This window comes from Hylobates moloch, unplaced genomic scaffold (assembly GCF_009828535.3).
Source record: "Hylobates moloch isolate HMO894 unplaced genomic scaffold, HMol_V3 SCAFFOLD_7, whole genome shotgun sequence".
Taxonomy (NCBI): Eukaryota; Metazoa; Chordata; class Mammalia; order Primates; family Hylobatidae; genus Hylobates; species Hylobates moloch.
Window position 1 is genome coordinate 80,519,303 of NW_026652282.1, and position 17,761 is coordinate 80,537,063.

The window sequence follows — 17,761 nt, forward strand, 5'->3', positions numbered from 1 at the left end:
TTTTTTCTTTCCATTATAGTGTACTTAGTGATGGTATAATCAACAAGGAATTAGTTTAGAGACTATTGGATCCTATGCTACTCTTTCTTAAAATTGAAAACAGTATGTACTTTGTAGCTAAAGACTGAGAATTTAACATCCTATCTAGATTTGGTTCTCTAGTTTGACAAATTAGTCATGCTCAATGCCAAAAATTCAGATATTATAGAAATATATATATATATATCTAAAAGAATCAGATGGGTGCGGTGGCTCATGCCTGTAATCCTAGCACTTTGGGAGGCCGAGGTGGGCGGCTCACCTGAGATCAAGAGTTCAAGACCAACCTGGCCAACATGGTGAAACCCCATCTCTACTAAAATACAAAAATTAGCTGGGCATAATGGCGGGTGCCTGTAATCCCAGCTACTCGGGAGGCTGAAACGGAAGAATCGCTTGAACCCGGGAGATGGTGGTTGCAGTGAGCCAAGGTCGCACCACTGCACTCCAGCCTGCATGGCCAAGCGAGACTCTATCTCGGGAAAAAAAAAAAAAAAGAGTCACCCCACCATTCATAGATAGCCACTATTTTTATTGGTATATATCCCTCTAAACTTTAAAAATTATAATATTATAAATTATATTTTTTTCAAAAATCAGATTATGACATACTCTTATAACTTGCCTTTTTCACCTTATCGTACGGACCTCTTTTTATCAAGTACATGTAGATCTATGTAATAATTTAGATTGACTGCATAGTATCCCAGTGTTTGTAGGTTCCCTGTTTTGTCTAATCCCATGATGGACATATTGGTTATTTATGACATTCATTAGTATAAACAATGCTGCAAAGAACATCAGTGTATTATGATCTAGATTTATACATTTATCTGATAATATGAGGACTGGCTTTGTCCCAATAGATGTAAATGTCAGGAATGATTCTTTGAGATGTCTTATATGAGAAGCAAGTTGCTAGGTTAGTAGCCATTTTTATTCATGTATAGGCTCAGCCTGGTACTCAGGTTGTGCATGGATTGTGTTAGACACTAGAATTATAAAGGAACTTGTGCCAATTATGAATATGGAATCGAGAAACTGTGTTTTAACTGTGTCCTAATTGTTCATATTTAAAACAACTGCTGACTGGCTCCTACCTTAAGGGACAATTTATATTTTATTGTTTTTTTGGTTTTTTTGTTGTTGTTTTTTTTTTTTGAGACGGAGTCTTGCCCTGTTGCCCAGGCTGGAGTGCAGTAGCGGGATCTCGGCTCACTGCAAGCTCCGCCTCCCGGGTTCACACCATTCTCCTGCCTCAGCCTCCCGAGTAGCTGGGACTACAGGCACCCGCCACCACGCCCGGCTAATTTTTTTTGTATTTTTAGTAGAGATGGGGTTTCATCATGTTAGCCAGAGTGGTCTCAATCTCCTGACCTCGTGATCCGCCCGTCTCGGCCTCTCAAAGTGCTGGGATTACAGGCGTGAGCTACCGCGCCCGGCCGACAATTTATATTTTAAAACAATGGCACCAACAGCTGTTAAAGTGTGTGTGATATTAACTATATAGGTTGCCTTTGTTCATACAACTGGTTAAACAGTTAAGCACAGGCTAGCATGGGGAACATTGCTAATGGGAAGCACCTGTTTATAGACTCTTGCATTGTAAGCTGTAGGTTAAGTATCTTTTATCAAAATCATAGGCAGTGGTATATTTCTGTGATCTGGTTCTTTGGGAAATGGAGACATCATACAGGGTGAATGAAGGACTGCCATTTCTGCCTTACTGCTGAAACTAGCGAGCCTGCATATCAAGGGTACCTGGGCTTACTTAAGGTGGGGAGTTGGGCTGACTACCCTAAAACTTCCATCATCAGCAAGAAATACATAGCCCAGACCCAAGAGATGGGTTGCACATGTTAAAAACAAAAAGAGTAGATAGATGGTCTTAGAGTGATTCAGAAACAAAGGCAGATGACAGGTAAGTGTATTCTAAGTCAGCATATCAGCAACAAAGTTCAGGCAGATCACAAACAACTGCCTGAGAAAATGACAGAGGATTGTCCATCATGTGCTCAAAGTTAGAGAAATGGCTGATGCCTACTATTCTTAGTCATAGGCATATATGCCACACATGGAGTAGAAAGGCACAGAGATGACAGGTGGTAGTAATGAATTGATCTTGTAGCCACCATGCCATTTAACAGCTAGTTCATTCTCCACCAACCCAAATGGCTGCTTGAGCTCTCACCCTGCCAAACACTCCTGGCCCAGGTTATTGCAATCTATGCCTTGATAGGCTTTTCTACTGTCACTCTTGATACTATCTAGGATATCTAGGCTTCAAACAATAGAACCTCTGTGGAAGATTTCAGAGAGCCCATTTCTGCTCACTTTTTAAAGCAGAACTCCTGTTTTCTATGTAAATGCTTCAAGACTGTTTTTTTAAAAAAATAGAATTAAATTAAAATTACATGTTTATTGAAACAGCTGTCACTGCCTTAGTTCTAATAACTACAAGTCCAGTCAGTACATTTTATTTCATTATTTTCTTCCTTTTCTTAGAAAATAAAGGTTAAATATGTATAGGCATTCTGGTTCTTCCTTTATACATTCATTGCTTTTCATACCCTCCTTGCAAATAGGAAACATTTAGTCATTAAATAGCAATATTTGAGAACTGGAATTCCCTTTTTCTACTAATCAAAAATTAACAGCTATCTTTCTGTTTCTTCTTGTTGAAATCCCCCTATCTATCTTTTAAGGCTTAACTGGGATGGAGTTGTCCCTGACTCCCAGCTCCTGTACTCAAGGGATATGATTTTTCTCTACTTGGAACCTCCATTGTACTTAAAATGTAATAAATGCTACAAGAGACAATATAGTTAGTTTCATGTTCTAGTTGTTGGTACATTTATCCTTTCTACCCTAATAATGTATAAGGGTGCCTGTTAAGGTACCCTGCAGATAGCTTATGCAGTAGCAATGTGTGGATAGACAGACAGAAGAAAGCCTTTCCTTTCCTTGTATTAATGTCAAAATACATTCCCTCTATGAAAGCAGCAGAGCTGAAGGTGAATTCAAGGATCAGTTTCTGATTTGTTGCTGATGATTGGATGATTATTTAATCAACAGACAAGTTTCTAGAAAGTGCTATGTATAAGCCACTATCATAGACACCTTGAGCATCTCTGTTGTAGTTTATGTGGTTTCCGTTAGCTTGCTCTTCAATACAAGTTTCACATATATAACTTCCTTGGAAGCTTTACCAACTATTGCCTAACTTTCTTCATATATTTATTTGTCACTTTTTTCTATATTTTCTAGATATGCAGGCATCCTCGTCAGACTTTGAACATCATAGAGAGAAAATCTGTCTTACGACCCAATTGCATTCTCTAGTAAAGAAGCAAACATAATGCATGGCTCATGTACAAAACCAAGGACATTTTAAAAACATCTATTCACTAGCTTTGACATTGAGTCCAAAGATAGATAATCAATAGCAAGGTCTGTGGCAGTTGAAATACTGAACAATACACTGATGTAATTTTTTCTGAACCATACTTTTCTAAGATTTCTTGAAATGCCCACGTTATCAATTATGTAAATGCCAGTCATTCAGAATCCCAAGAGGTTGGCTGTACATGTTATAAAAATATCATGTTTATGATAGATAAAAGTAAGTATTGCATATTTTCTACATTTGTAGTTTAATGTGGATACGTTTTTAATACCTTGAAGTAATATTGTACTATGTGATTTTTAATCAGGTATTTCAATCTTCCTAAAGTTACTATAATTGAGTTTGTTTGATAATGTACCTTTATATTAGTACGAGACTTGATAGTTTGCAAAATATGAGGTTCATAATAGAGATAGAGAGTAGAGTTACTACCTGGCAGGGAGGATAAGAAGAAAGTGAAATATAGAAAAGTGATTTAATCTCACTACTGCAGTTTTGTAAAATATAATTTGTTTTTCCCCTAGCACAGCAGAGTTTCATGCTGATAACAAGCTACTGAATTAATAAATCCATTGCAACTATTGAGATTTTTCCTTTAATAACATAACGAATGCTGAGCATTAAGAGAAGGAAAGTCGTTCTTTGTACAGAAGTTACCTCTAGCAGATCTACATCCCTATGCATAGGAAAAATACCAACATCGTACCGTGAACAATATCAATGTGAAAGTAATTTGTGCATCTCAATTAGAATACTGTATTTTCTACACAAAAGCACTCTGTTTCATGGAACACATTTGCTTATTTTCCAATTGGAAAGACATTTAGGGGTCTATTTTGTTATCATTACATGTGCTTAACTCCAATTACACTTAATGGGAGTCGTGTGTCTATAGTCACAGTAGCCTCTGAACTATTTTAACATTATTGCTTTCCATTACCATCCTTGTTAAAATAACTTTCATCTCTTCTACCAACCTGAACTACGACAGTAATCTAGGTTTCTGTTTTCTTTGCACGGATTTATTTGCATGTAATGAAGGATACAGATTACACAACATGACCTGTTTCTAGTTGGCACATTATAATGTCATTGAGATTAGAATAGGTCTAGAACTATTTAATTGTTAAGTGGAGGTAATCAGTCGGCTTCTAGACAAGTATCCACTGGGTTTGTTTATCTAGCTGTGTTATTTTTAAGTTGTTTCGGGATTATAGCATGTAGAGTTCTAAAATGTGTCCTAAAAAATACCTAGTTTAAATGAAAATATAAGTAATGGAGGTTTAACTCCACCAGATATTAAAACATATCATGAGGCTGAAATAATGAAATCGAGAGCTATTGCCACAAAAATATGGAATAATCTCAATGTCAATGGAACAGAAACCCTAGTATAGCAATTTAATATATGATAAAGGAGTTAACATGAATCATTATAGAAATTCATGATTATTCAACAAATAGTGCAGGGACAGCCCATCTTCTCCTTGTAAGAAAAAAAGAAACTAGTGTGGAAACTTACCTGACATTGTACAATAAAATGAATCACAGATCATTTAAATAGTTAAATGTAAAAAAAAAACAAGTGAAACCTTAAAGAGCAAGAAATCATATAGTTGAATGTTTGTCACATGTCTCTGGCTAGAGAAGGACTTTCTAAGCTTAAAAACAAAGAAACAAATCACAGTGTAAAAGATTGATAGATTTAGTTTCATAAAAACAGCAAAAAATGAAACCATATGTTCCTAAAAACCTACAACACAAAATAAATAACAATCAACAAGCAATCAACAAACTAAGGAAAATATTTCTAATAAATATTTCAATTATTTAGTATCCCTAATATGTACCATTTAAAATAAAAACAAAAGCAGAAACCTAAGATCCCAATAGATAAATGGGCAAAAGACATGCTCAGTATAGAAAGGAAGATATATGAAAAGTTCCACCTAATTAGTATTTGAATAAATGCAGAAAGAATGAATCAGATGCTATTTTTTCACTTTTTATATTAGCACATTTTAAAAAGATTAATACCTAACAAAGAGATAAGATACACAAATTCATATACTGCCAATTGGATTTAAATTAATACAACTATTCTGGAATACATTTGGACTTACTTTTGCATACCCTAACAATGCCACTTCTACATATGGCATATGTAAAGATGTATCTGTCATGTTCCAGAAGTTTAATGACATGGAAAATTTCTACAATACGATTATTAAATGAAAAGGTAGAACACCAAACTGCATATGTAGTTTGAGCTCAGTATATATATATATACACATACACACACACAAAAGACACTATTCTGGTCACAGAAAGAATCTGGTCAACTAGTAGAGCAATTGGCTCTCCCCTACAAAGAGGTTAGGCTCAAGCCTAATTTGGCTGCCACCTTGCAGTCATTTCTGGTGAGTAGAAAACTATATCCAAGTCAGGATTTCTAAAATCACAGAGAAAAGCATAAATAAAACCATTTTGGACACAAGGAGGAAAAAATGTAAGTCCATATGAGATGATTTCAGTATAACAGTCCAAAATAAATCATCTTTCTCTCATCAGTGCTTGAGATGCAAATAGCTACTCCGTGGACATTTTTGGAAGCAACATAAAAAGTTTTCTTGGTTTCCTTAGCCTAAGCTGCAATAGACCTAGACCTCCACTTGCTCTCTTTGCTAGAAACAATGCCTGACCACTGGTGGTAAATCTGCCACATCGTCACTTTCAAAGGGCTTTGGAGAAAGCAAAGCTCATTGTAAATTACAGAGGGTTTCTTTTACTTTGTTTTCTAGCCTACTAATTGGCATTAAAATGGGATATTTTGTAACACTATGTATATAAGGGTCATAGACTTCGTTTATGTTATCCTGCTGTGAGGGGCTAGTATATAATGTTAGGTCAACATTGGTATCTCTACATGCCTATGAAGCACCATAGGGAAAGAAACAGCCTTCCCCTAGGCAACAACAGATGGACGCCTAACCTTGTGGGGAATGAATAATGGACGTGGCCCTTTTATAACAGTTTTTTTCAATCCCAAGTTTACCTCCTCATGCCATATTCAAGATACAGCCTTGTACTTTTGGCACTCGCTCACTGTGTTAGAGGATTGTTTGCACACTCCCAGGTTACATAACGCAGGCTTGAGTCCTCCAGTCTATCTCATGTCACATTGTGTTTAAGCTTTATCTGTACTGTGCTTATTCCCCAGTTATTTCACTTGACAAAGTCTTCGGTAAGAAGGAAATTAATGATGTAGATTTAGGTGTGGATCTGAAACTTTGTGACATTCAGGTATTTTGTAGATGATGTGCTTTGTACATAGTTGCTGAGTAAATGATTGCATGAATGAATTCTAAAGCAATACTATAATGGGTTTAGTCCATTTACTGCAGAACTCAGTTAGGAAGGTTTTGAGATGAATGCCAATTCAATTTATGCTTAGAAAAGGCATAAAGCTTTTAACTCATATGACAGCAGGGAAAGCCTTGACATCTGTTTGAGCTGGTTAACCTGATACTCAGAAGCTGCAGAACCATGTTTAAGCTGGGCCATGGTTTTATATTCCTTTTTAGTGAAAGATTTGAATATTACTTCTTTTGTTTCGGCCACCCTTTCTCCATAGGATGCACATTTTCTTTCTTTCTTTCTTTCTTTCTTTCTTTCTTTTTCTTTCTTTCTTCTTTCTTTCTTTCTTTTTCTTTCTTTCTTCTTTCTTTCTTTCTTTTTCTTTCTTTCTTTCTTTTTCTTTCTTTCTTCTTTCTTTCTTTCTTTCTTTTTCTTTCTTTCTTCTTTCTTTCTTTCCTTCTTTTCTTCCTTCTTTCTGTCTCTCTTTCTTTCTTTTTCTTTCTTCCTTTTTCTTTTCTTTTTCTTTTTTCTTTTTTGAGACAGAGTTTCACTCTTGTTGCCCAGGCTGGCAATGGCACGATCTCTGCTCACCACAAACTCTGCCTCCCAGGTTTAAGTGATTCTCCTGTCTCAGCCTCCTGAGTAGCTGGGATTACAGGCATGCGCCACCATGCCCGGCTAATTTTGTATTTCAGTAGAGATGGGGTTTCTCCATGTTGTTCAGGCTGATCTCAAACTCCCGACCTCAGGTGATCTGCCCGCCTCGGCCACCCAAAGTGCTGGGATTACAGGCGTGAGCACCTGACCCAGGATGCACATTTTCATACAACTATGTTCCTGTCTTCAACCTTATGCTTTAACCAGGTCACTCTTCATAGTATCAGAATCTATTCACCTTCACATGGGGCACATTTCAAAGCCTTTGATGAACAAAAAGAATCTGTTAGCGCATGCATGGCTGACTCTGGTGGATTTGGAAGGTCCATTTTGGTATTGATTTCTCAGGCTTATTGCTGCATTAAGCCTCATGTTTACAAACATTAGAATCCCTTAATGAATTCTTAGACCATAATGTGTTAGTCTATGAATTAAGAAAAATGAAGCAGATGAAGAATATGACCAATCATGTTACCCCATCCTCCAATCAAGCGTGTTTTTCTGTATTTCATTGCACAATATCCCCAACAAGTATACATACACAGACAGACCCTCCTCTTCCATTTTTCTCTCTTTGGTTTCCAAAAAGATAACAGGCAGATTGGAAGGGATACTACTACCTGTTAACAAAGCCCTCCATATAATCTCAGGTAAATACATGTGTTGTCAACTATTGACTTTTTGAAGGAGAAGCCTGTATTTTTTTCGCCTAAACTATACTAGTATTAGGAGAATGAGACTAGTTAGAAAAGTGAATTGGATTCAGGCTGGGTCTCATGGAGCTCTCAGATCATATCACATGAGCACCCAGTTTCTCCACCTATTTCCAAAGAGGACATACAATCATGGCCACTATCACCCAAATTAATGTATCGCCTCTGGCAGCAATCATATCTAACATTTGCCCTTTCCTCATGAATGTGATGCCAACTATGAGTCCTGACCTTATGAGGGCCAGGCCACTGCTTTTTCCCCATTCGTTTTTAATACTGTAAATATAAAAGTTGTATTTCAAACAATTGAGTGATTTTCAATCTCTGCTTAAAAGACATGACTCCAAACATGGAAGTCGTCATCATTAGATTGCTAGCCATTAGAATGTGAAGATAAATGAAATCAAATTTACACACACACACACAAACACGCAGATTATAAGAGTATGTATATGTATATATATTTGTTGGTTTTTTCACTAAATTAGTTGTTTTAACATACATAAATACAGAGAGTTGGAAAGAAAAAATCCAGATCAGCCATTGCTGCTGTTGTTTCTAATGATATTTTTTTCGTAAACGTTGTAGGTTGACATTGTGAAAATGTAAGTGGCAACTTTTACAGAATTGCTTCTTATAATTATCTCATTGCTATTGGGACAAATTAGGCATCCAGAGAGGTGTGGGAGGTGGAGGCAAAGAAGGAAAGGAGAAAGGAATAAAGGGAGGGAGAAAATCTAGAATAATTCTGTTTTGTGCATGTCAAAAGCTGGATTTAGGCCCTAAACTCAATGTTTATCCTGCCTTGCAAAAGCTTCCATGTCCTTTCGTCAGTTTGTTTTGACCTGAAACTTTGTTTTCTCACACCAGATGACACCAGTAAGTTGCAGGTTGATGTGAAGTTTACATCCCATCATTTATTGCTGCAAAGCTGGGTTTTTGGATGTGGTACTTGTCTTGGACCTAGTGGGTAGTGAGTGATGGTGTGGGGTGCCAGTAGCATTACCGAAGTGAAGTGTGGATGCCTGTTGACCTTAGTGTGCAGGACCACCAAGGCACAAGCCCTTTTTCAAGTCATCATGATCCTCTGGGAATGCTACCATCATTCTCATGTCTGGTAGCTTTAACACCGAATACTTTCATGCTAGCAATGCAATGGGAACCACTGTATTGTAATCTCGTTTCTAAATGTTTTCTAAGAAGTAGAAAACCAATCTGTATGCAAACCAGTGACATCTAAGTAATAATAAGTCCTTTATTCAGGAATGCTATCTTCACATTTTTAGCTGAATTGTGATCCATATCTCAAGCTAAATAATGGATTTTTTAATGGTATCTTCAAAAAGATACCCAAATAATCCATCACTCAGATATATCTCCGAGTAGAGAAAATGTCTCTTTCTTTCTCACCTCTCAGTGATATTATTGCATTATGAAGCACTCAGTAGGCTTTAAGTTTATGGCTGGTTGGCTCAGGACACTCATACTGTGGTGTTAATGAGCCTGGGGTCATGGAGGCCCGTTAGCTTTGCTCTGTTTGCTGACCACAGACTACCGGGAACTCAGTCAAGAGATGCTAGCACAGACAAGAAAGGCACCATGGCAAAACCTCAGCAGTTCTCAGTTTTTCCTCCCCATACAACAGGCAGGATGTGTTAGTTGGGCGTCATCATCTCAAGGAGGAAATGAGTAGCAGCTTGGGAGGCCCCAACCTTCACCTCTGAACAAAGCAGGCCTGACATTTAGGCATTAACTTTGCATTATAATCCCCCATCATACCATTGATTTGCTGTGTAACCTTCATCACTAAAGCAGAGATAATAGGATAGAATGCAATGGGCTTACCTCCCGGGGATGTTGTGTGAATTAGCAAATTAACGAGTGTAAAGTGTTAGCATTTGTGTAAGTGCTGGTGGTTGTCATTATTTCTAGGGACCTAGTCTCATTCTAAATAGAGAATCTAAGTATATTATGCTTTTGTCAGAAAGGGATTTTCACCCACGTCAATTGCATTTAAGCTGAGCGTAAAACAGGTGATAATAACATAGTAGTGATCATCGCAATGCAGAGCTATAAACCTTTTCCCTATTAAAGCTAGAACTATTTTCAGCAACTTTCAATGCTTTTAAACTTTGTTTTCCAAGTTTTGTTATCTCTATAATAATTATTCTTCCTGTGATGGGTGGTGGGAATGGGACCTAGAATAGGTCCTATTCATTATTCATTCCCATAATGACTATATAATATACTGAATTTTTTTACATCATACAATCAAGCACATTTGGTAGCTAGTGTGATTGCCACATATTGCAATCATTGTAAAAAATAAAAACTCTTTTCTGCTCTGCCTATGCTGGTGTCCTCTAGAGGTAGCCAACATACAGATTGAAAACTCATGGGGAATTGAATTGCTTTCCAACAAAAGGTGCTGTATATAGATCTTTTCAATTTAACATCTTTACCAAAGAATTTTGTTGTTGCCTGCTATTTCCAAGGGGACTGTGCTTGAGAGAATGCTTCCATTTCTTTTATCACTCTGACTTCGCTTACCAAGAAAAGTCATTTATTGCTGATTGCAGAACTCTTGAACTCAGCCGGGCAGCTGCCACATGAACTCCTCAGATCTGAGTTCCTTGTTACTTATTTACATTTTCATTTGAAGTGATTTTTCAGGACTATTTGAAAACCTTTCTCAACCTAACATCATGTAATAGCAAAGATCTAAAGCTTACCATGCTTTTGGTCCTTTTTCTCTTTGTCTTACAGATAACAGACGAGTACCTTTGGAAAGGTCACGCTCTCGCCACAATGGAGCTATCTCATCTAAGTGATTCCTGATGCCAAAGAATATGAAAATATTTAAGTAAACAAAATGATGCATTTTGAGAAGAACAAAGTGTGCACTCAGCGGCTGGAAAGGAAATAAGTGCATTTCTGCAAAGATCAAGATAAGCTGGATGAAGTAGTGTGCATTTGTAATACTATTGCAAGACTCCTCCCACAATTATTCTAATCTGAACACAGTTATCAGGATTACAAAATGTGTTCCATTTTAGTGTAAAGATGTGTATCATTTGTAATTGTGTGTGACCTGATTGTGATAATGGAAGTGTAAGAAATTGAAGAGTTCTAAGGCTTTCAAAAACATTCAGTCTGTCAAAAATTTAAAATCTTAAATGTGTAAGTCACTCCCACCAAAAACAAAAGAGAAGAAAAAGAATAGAAAGAAAGAATTATCCAGTGTCAGCTTCAGAAAAGGGCCAAGAAAAATATGCATCTTGATTTGGAGAGGGGCTAATATTATGCACACTGTAAGAGAAGCCATTTTGGAAATTCACGAAAGTACTGCTCCACCCCAGTTGAGTTATTTAGAATCTTATCTCAAGTGAAAGCTGATGGATTCATCTGCTTTGGCTGAAATTAAACTTATCATTAGTCTAGCTAGCATTTCAGCATGATATTGCAAGCACTTCTCATTGCTAAAAATAAACCAAAGTTTAACCGAATCAGTTAGGGAAAGTGATTTAAACTTTATTTAAAGAGGTATTTTCTAATTATGCACAGATATCTACTTTATACAAATACTTTATATGGCTATTTTTGAGAAAACCCTCACATTTTAATGTTTATGCTAGGGATGAACCTGAAAATTCTATTACCTTTATTTAGATTTCAAAGGCAAATATTGATTCCTATGCTCTGTGGTTTCTTCTTTCTTTTTTCTACTGCTTCTTTCTCCCTTGAGTCCCTAGAAGGCAGGGAATAGACTTCTAGAAAACCTGAGAGGAAAAAGAATTCTTTTTACAGGAGGCGGCAGAAAACTGTCTGAAAGGTCAATTGTTTTATCTCCCTTTCCACTCTCTTTCCAATTTCACTTTGGTCGTCTGAAGAAGAAAAAGCAATTTTATGTATGTATGTGTAAATATGTGTATATATTTATATCTCTTGCTACAATAATTCCAACTAAGTGAACCTCTCAATTATCGTTATACTTACTTACCTTATATTAACAAATTAAGATGATGCTGCCACAACAACTCTAGCAGGGAAAACAGGTTCTACATTTTTCTTAAATAGATTAGGGAGTAAAAGTTATACTTAACTTGTCTATTATCTTAAAATATGCATTGAAATAATGTGGTATAACTTCTCTGGAGTGCAATTTTAAGTCTAATTCATGCAGATGATTGTGATTATTGCAAGAAATTTCTTACACGTATATTTCTTATGTAGAAAATACTGTTTCTACTCATTCAAAGCACATTGTAGATATTCAGAGAGAAGAACAAATGGCTGGCTTGGCAAATCCCCATCTGAGATAAAGTAAACAAGTGACCAGCAGCTCACAGATTCCTTTATATAGATGTATAATGATTCAAACTGCTGCCTTTGCCTCCAGTGCATCCTTACTTAGGTATTATACTTTAAAAAGCTCTAAAGCTGCTACAATAGAGAAATCAAAAAGGGTAACAGTATCTGAGATTTTACAGTCCTATCCGATCTGAAAACACACATACACAAACGCAGACACATGCACACACACACACATTTAAGGGACATATCAGTAACACTGTTTTTTAACAACAACAAAAGTTTAGGTTCTAATTTATGTAAATACCTAATATGTGTATTTTTGACTTTACAAAGTCTGTCTTTTCTGAAATCTTTCTTTGTGGTATGGCTTTTTTAATTCGTTTGACAGCTTATCAGTCTGTAGGAGAATGATTTTGAAATGTTAACCCTGACTAAAATTTGGGAGCATATGCCTTGCTATATTATCAAGCTGGTCAAGGTAGAAATACTGATATGTATCACCTTTTCCAGGTGCAAACTTGCCTTATTTTCTAGTTTGTGAACAAGAACGAATGAAGTACTATTATTGATAACTTATATATTTTTATTTAGAGCAATCCCACATGCTTTTCACAAACATTAAAAAACCTTTCAGGGTCTTTCATGAAGTTCCAATAGTTGAGTTAAAAGGTTTGTTTCCCAGATTTGTAATGGTCCTGCTCTAGCCATTTGCGTTTTGTTTTAGATTGGAAAGTATCACCAAAAAAAGTATACAGTGACATTTTTAGTATGAAACCAAATTACACTAAGGTCTTTTCTTGGCCATATTACTGCCACATGTGAGAAGCACCATTTATGCAGATTTTCTTCAGAATATTTTTAAAAGGTACAGAATCCTTAAAATATTAACTAATATTAACTAATATCCATCTCCTTTGGCATCCATCTCCTTTGGCTGCTGTAACAAATTACCACCAATATGATGGCTTAACACAATAGAAACTTATTTGCTTACGTTTCTGGAGGGTAGCAAAACCATGCTCCCTCCAGAGGCTCTAGAGGAGAATCTTTCCTTGCCACATCCACCTTCTGGTGGCTATTGGCATTTTTTTGGCTTATGGCCACATTTCTCTTTCTGCTGTGTCTTCACATCACCTTCCTCTGTGTACCTAATCTCCCTCTGCCTCTGTTTTATAAGGATCCTTATGATGACTTTTAGGGACAACCCAGATTACTCCAGGATAATCTACTCACCTCATGATTCTTAACTTAATTACATCGGCAAGGCCTCCTTTTCCAAATAAGATAAATTCACGGGTTTTGAGGATTAGGATGTGGATATGTCTGTCTTTTAGGAAGTCACTCCTAGCCCACCAAAGTCTGCCCTTTGGCCCAAAATTTATGTCTGTCTCATATGTAAAAGACATTCATCCCATCCTAACATTCCCAAAAGTCTCAACCCATTATCAATCCTAAGTAAGTCCAAAATCTCATTCAAATATCATCAGTTCAGAAGTTCCAAAGCTTGTCATTTATATCATCATCTAAATCAGGTATGAGTGAAACTCTGGGTGTGGTCTTTCCTGAGGCCAAATTCCTCTTCCTCTGAGAACCAGTGAAACAGAAAAGTTAATCTGCTTTCAAATTACAATGGTGGGAACAGGCATAGGATAACAATTACAGACATTTCTGTTTCAAAAAGGAGAGAATGGAAATTGGAATGGACTCTCCTGTGCCAATCATTTTCAAAATCTAGCCAGACAAATTTCTGTTATATTTCAAGGCCTGGCAGTAATCCTCTTTCTCAGGGCTCCACCCTTTGGGCCTGTGGCTCTTCTTTCTTGGACTATGGATTGGGCCTCTGCCTCTGTGTCTATGGCTTGCACCACTTCCTCTGTTCCCACACTTGGGCCTCTGCCTCTGTACCTGCAGCTCAGCTCTCGGGATGGTGCTTCCTTTATCTTGAAGGGTAGCACATGTTTGCAGCTGAGTAGTTTTATCAACGGGTTTCCTACCTGTAGAATTTTGGCAGTCTCACAATCTTCTTTCATTTTGTTCTATCTCTGTGCCTTTTAGGCCCAGTTGGAAGTGTTTCTGCTGGTATAACATTCTCAAAAATCTTGTGGGTCTTCCATGTATGTCACATTGATTCACACATTCAGAAAAGAGGGTCCTCACAGATTTTTCCTGAGTAACCCCATCTCTATTCTTGGCTTCTATTGAAACAGTCAAATCCACAAGTTAATGCCTAACTTCTTCAGCACTAGCCAAAGGTTGTCAAGACACACCCTTGGGCTTATCTACAGAGCACACTTTTCTGATAGTGAATCTCCTAATTTTAGCATCTTTTTTTAAAAAATCATTCAGATTGTGAATTCAGGCTCAGAATTTACCCAGTCATCAGGTACTGATTCCTTGTCCACTTATATGGTTCTTTTCTCTTTAAAAAAAATTTTTTTTTAAATTTATTAGAGATGAGGTCTCACTCTGTCACCCAGGCTGCAGTGTAGTGGTACAAACATAGCTCCCTGTAACCTCAAACTCCCGGGCTCAAGGGATCCTCCTGCATCAGCCTTCCAAGTAGCTGGGTCTACAGGTGCATGCCACTATGCCTGGCTAATTTTTTGCATTTTTTGTAGAGACTTGATCTTGCTATGTTGCCCAGGCTGCTCTCGAACTCCTAGCCTCAAGCAGTCCACCCATCTTGGCCTCCTAAAGTGCCAGATTACAGGTGTGAGCCACCATGCCCAGCCTGTTTTGTCAATGTATCTGTTTTCTGTCTTATTTTACTATAAGCACTAAGAAGAAACTAAGCTATACCTCTAACACTAGACTTGAAAATTTCCTCAGCTAAACATCCAAGTTCATCATTTATTCAACTTTTCACACTACTGTAGTAGACAATTTAGATAAACTTCTTTTTGCCACTATATGACAAGGATTCCCTTTCTTCCATTTTCCAATAAAATCTTCATTTCCTTCTAAACCATCACTAGAAATGCCTTTAACATTCATACTTCTACCATCTGGTTAAGGCAATCTAGCTTTTTCTATCACACCCACCAGAATTCTTCTAGTCTCTACCCATTATCCAATTCCAAAGCCATTTTCACATTTTAAGACATTTGTTACAGAAGTACCCAATTTCCCAGTTCCACAATCTGTATTAGATTCCCATGGCTGCTGTAACAAATTATCCTCAAGCCCAGTGGCTTAAAACAATAGAAATTTATTATCTTGCTGTTTTGGAGGCCAAAAGTCCAAAATTGAGGGGTTGGCAGGGCTGAACTTCTTCTGGAGACTCTAGGGGAAACACTCTTCCCATGTCTTCCAGTTTCTTGTGGCTGCTATCATTCCTTGGTTTGTGACTGCATCTCCCTCTGCTCTGTCTTCACATCACTTCCCCTCTGTATATATAATCTACCTCTGCCTCTCTCTTATAAGGACATTTGTGATGGGACTTAGGGCCCATCCAGATTACCCATGATAATTCCCTTATTCCAAGATTCTTAATTACATCTGAAAGGACCTTTTTCCAAATAATAAGGTACTATCACAGGTTCCAGGGATTAGGATATTGGATGTCTTTTTTGGGGAGGGGGCACCATGCAGCTCACTACGCTATTCATTGCACACAAATGAATTTTTCACTTTTTAAGATGCATTCTTGGTGCTCAAACCAAATCGAAGTTTGTCTCTAAAAGCTATTGTCTGCACAGGCTGCTGCATGCTTTGTTGTTAAATAGATGGACAGGCTATTCTAAATTTTGGTTGATATTTTGCCACTAGGGGCAGTTAACTTGAAAAAAATAATCGATCCCAACTCTGTGCTCTGATGTACCTCTTCTGCCCCTTTTATGACACCTTTGACCAAATGCCTTCTATGGTTCACAGTGCAGGCACAAAACTACCTCTGATACAGAAGGGTTCTTTACAAGCTTATTTTAAATACCTTGAATCCCTCACCTGAAGGGAGAGGTGAAAGCAAAGACTGCTTTGAATGGGTATTGAGGGAGATTGTGTCCATACCAAGCCACCCTGAAGAAGTATTTCACTTGCAGTAGAACTGTGGATTTGTGCTGTCATTTCACCTTGGAATAAACACCTATCTCTAAGCAGGACCGAGAATGACTTGCAATCTATATGTAATGGCTACTTACTTATTCAATAAAGTTAAGATATACATTAAATGTTGTACTGCCTATGATAATTAAGATTAAAGACAAGTGAAAAGGCATGAACTATGAGGGGGAGAAGCTTCGACCAAACAGAAGTGCAGGAGTGATTTTGTATGGGCCTGGTCAGGTAGAGATCATGGGATCATATTAAAAACATACTTGTAGGAATCATAAGGTTTTCTTTAGCACTGCTTGCCAGAGTAGTGGAGATACGGTACAACTGAAAAGTTTAGAAACATCAGAAGGGTGATTTACATGCTCCAGAGAAACTGTTTTAACAGAAAAGGTTTTGGTTTTGTTTTGTTTTGTTTTGTTTTGTTTTGGTATTGAGTATAGAATTAAGCAAGTGGGCTTCAAATGCTTAGAAGGGTAAAAATCTGGAATGAGTAATAGAAAAGGACTGTAGATTATTATTTTCTGGAGAGCCTTCAATAGAATATCTCATCATGGGTGGGGTGACTTGAAGATGAAGGTCTGGACAATGTAATAGCCAGGTCTATAAATAATACAATCAGAAACATTTGTTTCCAAGGCAAACCAAAGACCATTGTTTGTTTCCCTTGGAATGGTTTACATCAGGAATCAAATACATTGGCTTTTTCTCCCCCATGAGACCCAAATAGGCAAATTCCTTAATAGGAAGTCTGAAAACATTAGTATCCACAACTAGGAGAATTTGAGCTTAAGGCCAAGAGCTCAAAGGAAAAATGGAAATCCAGAAATTAATATACATGCAATGCATGTAACATGCTATATAGTTTTGATGATTTATAATAGAAAGCTATAGCCAAATATCTCATTTACAGACTGAATTTATTTAGATATCTAGAGTCCCAGTGGCCACAAATAAAATATTATTACAGTTAGTGTCCATTTCCAGAAAAACAACTTGCAAATATATGAATTATGCAAATCATAACTTTGTTCCTAGTTCTTGGAGATGAGCCAGAGTTCGATCTTTAGCCATGATGACCTTATATCTTGGATAATAGCAGTTCAGCTAATATTTTCACCTATATCTTGGCTAATTGAGGTCCAGCCATCACCTTTTGATGTTTATGAGCAAAGTGTAAACACTATTATCCTATTATTTGACATAATAATAAATAAATAATATA

At 37.0% G+C, this 17,761-nt stretch overlaps 1 protein-coding gene across 1 annotated transcript in view; it reads left to right on the forward strand.

Moving 5' to 3' along the window:
• DIAPH2 (diaphanous related formin 2) overlaps positions 1 to 16,707 on the forward strand; it is an 880,788-nt gene extending 864,081 nt beyond the window's left edge. Inside the window, exon 32 of the mRNA XM_058441333.1 lies at positions 10,939 to 16,707. Within this exon, the coding sequence (XP_058297316.1) occupies positions 10,939 to 11,003 (65 nt within the window). The 3' untranslated portion in view covers positions 11,004 to 16,707. The remainder of the gene's footprint in view (positions 1 to 10,938) is intronic.
• The last annotated feature ends 1,054 nt before the right edge of the window (positions 16,708 to 17,761 follow it).